We start from the raw sequence: 9,783 nt of genomic DNA, 5'->3' as shown, positions 1-9,783 counted from the left end.
AAGGCACTTTATTTGGGATATGCAGGAAAAGCCAGCTAAGAAATGCAATCTTTTGACATTGCCTCCGCAATCTGCACAATGAAGGCTGATCCTTCAACATGAGCGCTAACCCTTAATCAGGGCTTCGCTTTTAAAAACCCAGCTGAAGAAGTAGAAAACAATTTCAAATCTGCTTCAAGCACACACATCACAGTTTTTGGTTGTAAAAGCTTGCATAAAATTATCTGAGTGAGTCATCATGCTTGTGAAATAAAATAAAAAGAGGAGAACATTACCAATGTTCTAACCTTTGGCGTGCCCACTCAAAGCACAGCACACAATCAGATCACCACGGTATCAACTTCCAAAAGACAGTAAAAGAAACGAAAAAGTTCAAGCTTGTATAAAGGGAGGAAGTATAACTCACATGCAATTCTAAACAACATGATTGAAAAAGGTAAGACATTATCCTGCTTTTCAACTAGCAGGGCCCACAAGTACACCTTGAGAAGAACCTTCCTTCCGGCCGCCATCATCCTTCACCTCACCATCGGACTTCCGTATCCTGATCTTGTATTTGGCCTCGAGATCAGCAATTTCCTTCTTCTTCTTTTCGAGGGCCTCATTCAACCTTGTGATTACCTCCTCAAGTCCCTCTTTGTTGCGCTGAACAGCAGGCAGAACCTCTTTGACGGTTCTCTCGACCAGCACACCTCCGATCATTCGGTAACACCGTCTTGAAGGGTCGAGTGGCTGGATAGCACTCATGACCAAAGAATGCTCACTCACCTCCATCTCTAGCTCTGTGATCTTTGAGTAGATTTGGTTAAGTTCATTCCTTAAGGAACCATATATAGTGGCAACTGCTTGCTCATTTGCCGGTTCACCTTCCAGTCTAGTGGCCATATTTCGCTGCAACAGAAGAATCAGGAGTATTGTGGTAAGAGGCCATATAATGAAACTGTTCAGGTCTGATTAATCAATTTTAGAGGTGTAAAAGAATATAGATAATGAAAAAGCAAACAGTTACGGTGCTTTAGACTATTCATGTGGAAGAGGCGAGTGGAACAATAGCACACGAAAAGAGCCAAGTAAATAGTCTAACCTCAGTTATTAGACGAAAATTCACCAAATACAATCAGAAATTTACAATCATTAAATCAAGGAAAGTTCAAACCAAATGATGAAGCTCTTCAAAATCAAAGCTTACTATGCTTCTAACATGCAACCATAAAATCTCTGTTTCAGATTTTCTGTTTGGGATAAATAACACATGCTAAAATTTGAACCACTAAACCAATCAGAAATATACAAACATTAAACCAAGTAAAGTTCAAAACAAATGATGAAGCTCTCCACAATCGAAGCTTACCATACTTCTAACATGTAACCACTTAATCTCTGTTTCAGCTTTTTTGTTTGGGCCATGTAACACATGCTAAAATTTGAAAGAAAATACCAATAAGCAGAACATTGGGAAAAATACTTGAGTACAATTATTGTGAAAGCAATATCTACATTGTTATCTTTTAGGAAAAGAAATATCACAATCTTACAAAAGGCATCACTTACTGATCGATCTGGATATCATCTGATAGGGAATGATTTTGACAAAAAATAAGGTATCATTATCATCAAATAGGAAGTATGTTCTATGACAAACAACACGATCTCATGATGAGAAGAAAATGGCTGATGCTTATCCAAAAAGAAGAAAAATGGAAGTTTTCTATAGTAGGAAAAAACTTAAGAAGAGATACACACTCATGTCGTCCAGCAAAAAGAATACCAAAAACAGCCTCAATTCGAGACGGAGGAAAGAAAGAGCAGAATGAAGGATTGGAAATGCACAACCAGTTTCCCCTTTTTGGTGAGAATATGAGCAACTAGTTAAAAGAACAGGCATACGGCTGCTCGTGATGATAGGAATGCTACACAAACTAGTAGATCATCAATGCGTCTTCCAGAAAGTTTGGTTTCAGTGCCAACAACACAGATGGGAGCATAGACATGATCAGCCACAATAAGCCATTCTTGCCTTTCTGTCCAAGAATCTCATTAAACACTGTGGCATCATACAATAACGATAAAATAACATGTAATCAGTACAAAAGTTCAACGGGCAAAGATAATGATCAAATTTCCAAAGACAAACAAAAATCCCATTTGCCAACAGCATACAAGGAAAATAAAGAGCAAGACTTGCCCAACCACCAGCAACCTTGTTTGGGCTGGAAACTTCCTTTTCTCTTCCCGGTTTCCTGGTTCAGACTCAGATACATGTTCAATTCACGACAAAACCATTGGGAAGAAACTTCAGCTAAGGAAGCCAATGCAAGTAGCCCCTTTAGCTCTTTTCGTGGATTTCAAAAAACGGAACAGAAAAGATAACCGCCACTCAAAACCATGCAACGCAACTGTCTCAGAACAGGTCAGGAGAGACAGGAAAAAATTTACAGGCGCCTATGGCTACATACTCGTGCCACAACATTCCACTCATCATCCGTATGAAAATCAATCTTTTCGCACACACGGGCCGATCAAAACCGCCTCAAGTTCGATTAGCTTCCTCAATTGGGTATCGCGAAAACTTTCCAACAATTCCTGCAATCCTTGCACTCCATGGCTTTGCCCGTTTTCCGGTCGCTTCTTCCCTAACAATCCCACTCCCCACATTGAATACAAAACCACCACGAACATCATTACCCACGAACATCCTCATCATCGTACTCCTAAAAAAATCCGTTCTTTTTCCCTCCCATACACACTCACATAAACCACATCCACCGCCGACCTCAAATCCCAAAATCTAAAAGCAATGAAAGATCGAGCACTGAGGAGAGTAAAAAAAGAAAACGAAGAAACGTCCGCACCTCACCTTTCGCTTCAACTTGAGAGGACTCGCGAGGGTCGACCTCGAGGAGATCAAGATCCGATCTTGAGGTGTAGAGAGAGAGAGAGAGAGCTTCGATGCACGAAGAACCCTAAACCCCCAAATTGGTCGATTTCTGCTGCTTTTGGGAGATCGCAGTAAGGACGGCCCGGGCCGAGCTCCGCCACGTGGCCCGTCGGCCCGAACCCGAAGTTTGTTCCGGGTCGGGCCGGTCATCGTCCGGACGGGTTTGGGCTCGCCGAGCCCGCTCTTCAAAGTTCTAAACCCACCTATTCTTTTTCCTTTTTAAGGGTAATTTTACTTTTTTTGAATGTTTCACATTAGTCCTTCCGTTACGCTTTTTTCTATTGTCGGTCGGTTTTTGCTAGCATAAACTATGGAATTGTTGAGTTTAGACTTTGAAGTATAATTATCGTCTCGTGATTTTCTCAAAATCATCACTTGGCGCTACATCGGGCAACATGAAAAATCAAGAGAAAAGAATTTAGAGACGGAGAGCCTAATATGAGCTCTCCCACTCACGGTAGCCATGGCCGCTTGAGTTCTCGGCTCTTGGCCATGGCCACCAAATCTCAAGCTCATTGCCATAGCCCTCGGGCTCTGGGTTTGCGATCGCCATGGTCGCTCCAGCTCGAAGCTTGCGGCCATGCCCATTCAGGCTCCAGGTTTGCAACCATGATAGCCAAATCTCGAGCTCCCAATGCTTGGTTGCGAGTGGGCATTTATGAATAAGAGAATTTGCATCGTTGTCGGAGTGTTAGATTTGTGGGTTTTGCTTGAATTTGGTGAGATTTTAAATAGAAGAAAAAGAAGAAGATGGTTGCATTAACACACATGCTAGAGAGAGAGAGAGAGAGTTCAAAATTTAAAGACATTAACGCCTCGTCAACAAATTTCCAAAAATCGAAGGATAACCGGTAATACTTTTTTTTTAAGTATAGGGATTCTTTTGAAACGATTTTGATTTTCAGACATAAACACAAGAGTAAGATTGCCCCTTCCCACCCATTCGAGAGACTTCATTTTGGTTCTTTGTCCATTGAAAGTTATTTTTGCCACGTTGCCATCTACAGTGCACTTACACAACCAAGGTCAGTTGCGGTTTTTCTCTTCTTTTCTTTTTTGGGCACGAATGCAATTATATCTTCAAGCAAACAATTAATCATATGAATGTGCTAATAACTATCCAAAAGACAAAATAACATTGAAAATAAGGACAAGGATTTGAGTCTAATTGATGCAAATTTTAAAATTGTAAGGAGCGAAGTGAAAATTGGTAAACATTGAGGAGCCAACTGGATGGAGGGCAAAGCGTGCCTTTTTTCCTATCGTTCTTTGTTCCTTCTCTTTTTCCTTCGAGGAACCATCTCAAATCTGATAACATCGTAAAAGAGCTCGAGGCAAAGAGAAAGATGTATATGAAGCTTGACGACGACACTTCTCAATGGCTGTCACCTCCAAAGCTCTTCAAGAAGAATGGCCCCGGTCCACAAAACCAGAACGATGCCGCGAAACGTAAATTGAAACTTTCAAAGAAGTCTCACTCAATCAAGATCAAACAAAGTTCGAGTCAAATCGAGGCAGGCTGAGTTTTTCACAAACTACAGTTAAACGGGTCGATGATGAAGGTTTACCGTTCCTTCTATTTTTCTGTTTTGACAGAACAAACTTGTGATATTCATCGCCACTGAGATGACGTAAAGAAGCTTTTTCATTCATTCTAAACCACAGGAACATGCCATAAGCATAGATTTTGATAAGGCGATCACGAGACGCTGCACGAGCGAGCCATAAGATGAGGCAACAAAGTCGGACGAAAATCCAAGGCTGCATAACCATATATCGTTTAAATCGAAATGTGGTCTGCAATTCTAATCCCCGAAAGTACACGAGGAAGCAAAAGAGAAGCTTATTGAGAGATTCATCTGCACATCTTAACGCCCGAGAAAGGACCAGATGCTGGTCTAGTCTGTAAAAAGGAACATCAGCCCGGAAATGCTCAGGGCTCAAAGGTCATGTTCTCTGCCTCCTTTCTCACCGACTCGAACAGCACAGAGGAGAGATATCTCTCTCCGAAGCTTGGAAACACAGCCTGCACCAATTGATTTATTCTATCAACCAGTAATTCAAACCCATTATCAGTTCAAGCACCTTGTTTTAAGCCCCACAAGTAACTTAAGGCCAAAAGTGGAGCCTGGAGCTATTGCCTAAGCAGTGGGTCAAGGGCCTAAGAGGACCCTGATCGTGGACTGCAACTATCCAGACCCTTAGCTATTTCGCTCTTAGGGGAAGACCGGTGAAAAAAATCTTGACTTGTACATGACAACTCAGGCAGCGCAAACAGAACCTCACATCATTATTCGTTTCAGAGGAAAGATCAATGAAGAACGGAGGACTTACCACTATTAGTTTTCCAGCATTCTCTGGCCTCTTTGCGATTTTAATTGCAGCTGCTGCTGCTGCACCGGAGGAAATTCCCACCTGCATTTTAGAATTGAAACATCAAAACAAAAGACAAGACACGACTACTTCTATCACTCTTTAATCAGGGATAGCTACTACTACTATAACCCTCAAATCTAATTGAAGAGATTTGATGTGGGTCGTCAACATAAATAAGGGGGACAATCAGGAATGATGGGTGATGGATACTTACAAGCAAACCTTCTTTCACTGCAAGAAGCTTTGCAGTTTCAATTGCTTCATCACTTGATATCTGCAGGAAAGAATACATATTTGGTCTCAGGAATTACCGGTGAAACTGATGAAGGGGACAGAAGTTGATATGGAAGGTCGAAGTAAAGCTTGGCAATGACAGCAAATAATCTCAACTGGTTCGAAAGCATGGCCTTTGAAACTTTGTCGCATGCCCAGTTATCATCAGAGATAAGGATTACTTTGTTTAGCCAACATAATTGTCCGACTATGTATAACCTTCAGATAGTGAAGGTGGAAAATTGGATGGCTTACATTATGTGATTGCAGCCTGTTATCCGTGTTTTGAATATGAATATGATTATCGTCTATCACACATTTCCTAAGTACCCATTGCAAAATGCCAATTAGAACAATACATCAGGATCAACATAAAACGGTAAGCTAGTAAAAACACATTTTGTGGAGGTCAGCATTGCAATGGCATTTGCTTGCAATTGCTTGATTTAGGAAATACTTCTAAACCTCAAGAACATCCTAAGTCAAATCGTTTTCATATCTGACCAGTGGCCAATAGCAGATGAGAAATCAAACATATAGATTCGACCTGATGTCAGCATGACTAAAGTTCTCAGTGATACGTAAAAGAGCCTATCACATCACTTCAAAAGCCTGTTGTTACCATAAAAGGTTTACTTTTCATAGAACTTAATAAAACAAGAGAACAATTCTCACTTGAATAACTTCATCGATAAGGTCAACTTCCAAGACACCTGGAATGAAACCAGCACCTATCCCTTGGATCTTGTGAGGACCTACCAGAACCAGTCAGCAGCAATCTATGAGACAAAGTAAATCATCTAAATCAGAAAAGATTAAGTCTGCAACTGTAATATCCAAGAGAGCTTGTTTTTCAAACATTTATCGAAGAGAGAGAGGTGCAAATATTTACTCATTCCAGAACAGTTTAATAAGGCCATAGATGCGGCAAGATGGATGTAGATGACAGCTTTAGAACTTTCAAAGTTAATAACAGAACCCGCCGTAAAGTCCACATGCCCCAGAAGTCATGAGGCCATAAATCAAGAAGCTCCATTGACATATCACAACAGTGCCGCAAATTGAAATATGGAAATGAGAACACCACTTCAAATCCAGAACTTCTGCTAGAAATATTGGCAATGCGCCATATAGTAAATCTTGGGAGTCATACCCTTTATATTTTACCCCATTTTTATTTGAAAGAATTGCACATCTTTTCTTTTTTGATCAGCCTATTTATATCGACAATTTATCATCTCATGTTTCAGGTTTCTGCAGAGATCACTTCTCTCTCTTCCCTTGCTTTGATGCGAAACCATGAGCTTTGAACTATAAGGACTAGAAATAAGACCCCATCATATCAATCTCTCACAAGTCATCGACCAATCTTAATAAAACAGAATTGGACGATAAACTAGATTGTGCATGGAGATTTAATAATCGCGAAAGGTATAACATGTTCAAGGGAACTAACCAGGCTTCCCTCCAGATAATACAGGGCTTTCAACAGGTTCAATACCATAGAGCTGAAAAATAAAAGAGAAACAGTAAGGAACTTAGACTAGAAGGTGAGAAAAAGAATAACATGCAGCTGAAGCAGCGCTCTCAACACGACAAGAATGTTCAGGCACAAGGTTTTTTATTCAAGGCATCCATAGTTGATAATCCCCCAAAACTGACTATAGTTTGTTTGAGTTCAACACATGACAAACAATAACATAAAAACAATTTACCTTTATATCAGGGTTTTGCTCTTTCAGAAACTTTCCAGCGCCAGTTATAGTACCACCAGTTCCAATCCCAGAAACAAAGGCATCTATTTTGCCTCCCGAGCCTTTCCATATCTCTGGTCCGGTTGTTTCATAATGTACCTAAACAGAACAATGACAGTCAAGCTCAAGTTCATGTCATCACCTGCACATACAACCAACAAGACATGACAGTTGACCACACATGTACCTTTGGGTTAGCAGGGTTCTCGAACTGCTGAAGAATGTAAGAGTTAGGTGTCTTTGCCATAATCTCCTCCGCCTTCTGAACAGCACCCTTCATGCCCTTGGCAGGGTCGGTCAGGACCAACTCAGCTCCAAAGGCACGGAGGATGATCCTTCTTTCCAAACTCATAGACGCTGGCATTGTAATGATTAGCCTGTAGCCCTTTGCTGCTGCCATGAATGCCAACCCAATGCCAGTATTGCCACTTGTAGGCTCAATCAATACACTCTGCAGCAATTTGGAATTTAATAAGTCAAAATGAAAAATTCATCAGCAGAAGAGCTTCATTTCTATATAAATTCATTTGCAAATGTGCATAAAACCAATATATTGAATATCACTACACACGGCTAAGAGTCATAAAAACAAACAAATAAACCAAGTGTTTGCTTCCTATAATTAAGACTATGAATCAGTACGTTGCAAGAAAACAGACCAGTGTAGTTTGTAAAATATTGCACATGTCAAGAATCAACACCGTTACAGAGTTCTCGTCATCCGCCATATAAAACCAGAGATTGGAAGTATTTTGCAATCCACTAACCTCACCAGGTGTGATAAGCCCCTTCTCCTCAGCATCTGTAATCATACTATAGCCAATCCTGTACGAATCACGCAGCAAAAAAAGATGCAGAGTCAAGACTCAAATAAAAAATCACTTTGCTCTACAAACTCAAAAAGAATCTCCCCATTTCAGAACAATCATATAAGCTCTGAAAACTCAATCCTAAACTAAAGGTAGCACTTCAATCCGAAACTCGTGATAGCAGAAGCTATACCTGTCCTTGACACTAGAGCATGGCTCCATCATTTCAAGCTTTGCCGCCACACGAGCAACACATCCGTCCACAACACTATTGAGGTACACCAGCGGAGTTTTACCTATCAACTGTAACCCCACAGAATCACGAGCAAAAAATATAGACCCAACAAGCGCAAAATCACACAATCGGCACCGAGACATTAGAACCCAATTGGACATACGCACCTCGGTGACATCTTTAACGATTCCAGACTTCTCATCGGCCATGTTTCCTGATCACTGCAATCACACAGCAAAATCAAGCCTCGAGAAACAAAGACCACCACCCAATGTTCCAACTCTTGAAGCAACGAAGAACGACCCAAGAGAGTTATCAAGACCTCCTCGAAAACACCGAACGGATGATGAAATCTAATATTCAAAACCTTTGCTCTATGTGGGTTCACGAGATCGATGATTTTATAGCCTTTTCTTGTCCTCTTGCAATATAATACACCAAATAATATATAAATAACAAACACCCATTTCACGCTAATGACCAACGAGGAACGACACCTATGCTGCGTGTGCATCTGGGTGTTTTTTTAGAACACTAAAAAACAGAGCCCCGCGGAACATCCTTTGAATTTGGTGACAACGACGGCCGTACTCTGACAATTAATATTAAATTAAGCCAAACCCCTCGGGGTTAGGCAGAAGATTACGGTGCATAGCAGTGATAAAAAAGCAGATTAGCATTGACCTTAGGATTACGGGAAGCGAAATCACCTTAGAAATTAGCAGAAACGAGTGAACAGCCGACTCGTTTCTTGAATGAATCTCACGAAGACCTCTGTCAGAGCCACAAACTTAGAGAAGAATTTAAAGGGTGTAATCATATGGGATTCACGGGTGTTACGCTAATCTTGGAAAAGGGTCCTCTAATTTCAGAAAAATTTTACTTCTTTTTGAGGAGATGACAACTGGGTCGTTTTCCGAATCCGTACTCTTCCAAATTTTCCTATGTAAGCAAGCCAAGATGAATGGCAGAGGTGAGGAGGTTGAACCTGACCCGATTTCCAGGCTACGTTAAACAGGGGAATTCGTCGCCGGGGATGATGCCGAATGAATCACCGCCTTTCATTGAGGATATGATCTCTCTTGATATGTCCTTCCACTGACCTTCCGCAACAAGAAAACAATTGTTTTCCTTTCGTAGATGTGCAGGGTTCGAAGATCTAATGGTATTGAATACATCACAAGGCCACAAATTGACCAAAGTGGTGTTATAGGCAAGCCAATGTTTATACGCTATTGACATGGTAAACATTGTTTTTATATTGGTGATGTTTCTCCTCTGTCTTTCGCTGGGAAAATTGATGAAGTTGATTTAGGGAAAATTGTCCAAAAAGTCATAAACTTATCGTACTTTGGCCAATTCAGTTCCAAGTTTTTAAATTTTGCCAATTGAGTCATA

The 9,783-nt window shown here is 40.8% G+C and overlaps 2 protein-coding genes across 6 annotated transcripts; both read right to left on the bottom strand.

The window, feature by feature from the left end:
* Positions 1-359: 359 nt before the first annotated feature.
* LOC115677731 (prefoldin subunit 2) lies at positions 360-3,098 on the bottom strand. 2 transcript variants are annotated; one of them, XM_030600948.2, is made up of 2 exons: positions 2,858-3,098; positions 360-891 (listed from the first exon to the last, which is right to left on the bottom strand). In XM_030600948.2, the coding sequence occupies exons 1-2, from the start codon at positions 3,086-3,088 to the stop codon at positions 457-459; spliced, it is 666 nt and encodes a 221-aa protein (XP_030456808.2). In that variant the 5' UTR covers positions 3,089-3,098; the 3' UTR covers positions 360-456. The 2 variants fall into 2 exon arrangements, with proteins under 2 accessions (XP_030456808.2, XP_030456809.1); XM_030600949.2 differs by having other exon boundaries at positions 2,853-2,980.
* Positions 3,099-4,681: 1,583 nt separating this feature from the next.
* LOC115677696 (cysteine synthase) lies at positions 4,682-9,499 on the bottom strand. 4 transcript variants are annotated; one of them, XM_030600899.2, is made up of 11 exons: positions 9,379-9,499; positions 8,553-8,606; positions 8,344-8,453; positions 8,109-8,166; positions 7,529-7,792; positions 7,303-7,440; positions 7,044-7,095; positions 6,263-6,342; positions 5,529-5,588; positions 5,273-5,353; positions 4,682-4,964 (listed from the first exon to the last, which is right to left on the bottom strand). In XM_030600899.2, the coding sequence occupies exons 2-11, from the start codon at positions 8,592-8,594 to the stop codon at positions 4,872-4,874; spliced, it is 978 nt and encodes a 325-aa protein (XP_030456759.1). In that variant the 5' UTR covers positions 8,595-8,606; positions 9,379-9,499; the 3' UTR covers positions 4,682-4,871. The 4 variants fall into 4 exon arrangements, with proteins under 4 accessions (XP_030456759.1, XP_030456760.1, XP_056171288.1 ...); XM_030600900.2 differs by lacking the exon at positions 9,379-9,499 and adding an exon at positions 9,096-9,350; XM_056315313.1 differs by lacking the exon at positions 9,379-9,499 and adding an exon at positions 8,753-8,848.
* Positions 9,500-9,783: the final 284 nt, after the last annotated feature.

This window comes from Syzygium oleosum, unplaced genomic scaffold (genome assembly GCF_021117445.2).
Source record: "Syzygium oleosum isolate NSW1041296 unplaced genomic scaffold, Sole_v2.1 Sole_v2.01, whole genome shotgun sequence".
NCBI lineage: Eukaryota > Viridiplantae > Streptophyta > Magnoliopsida > Myrtales > Myrtaceae > Syzygium > Syzygium oleosum.
This window is presented reverse-complemented; position numbering and strand designations above follow the sequence as displayed.

Excerpts from the sequence above, each read along its gene's own strand:
- LOC115677731 (XM_030600948.2), bottom strand. The coding sequence starts at position 3,088 with ATGACCGGCCCGACCCGGAACAAACTTCGGGTTCGGGCCGACGGGCCA. Across the intron at positions 892-2,857 it reads CTCTCAAGTTGAAGCGAAAG|CGAAATATGGCCACTAGACT; the intron begins GTGAGGTGCGGA and ends CTTCTGTTGCAG.
- LOC115677696 (XM_030600899.2), bottom strand. The coding sequence starts at position 8,594 with ATGGCCGATGAGAAGTCTGGAATCGTTAAAGATGTCACCGAG. Across the intron at positions 8,167-8,343 it reads TGCTCTAGTGTCAAGGACAG|GATTGGCTATAGTATGATTA; the intron begins GTATAGCTTCTG and ends TGATTCGTACAG. Across the intron at positions 7,096-7,302 it reads AGCAAAACCCTGATATAAAG|CTCTATGGTATTGAACCTGT; the intron begins GTAAATTGTTTT and ends TTTATTTTTCAG.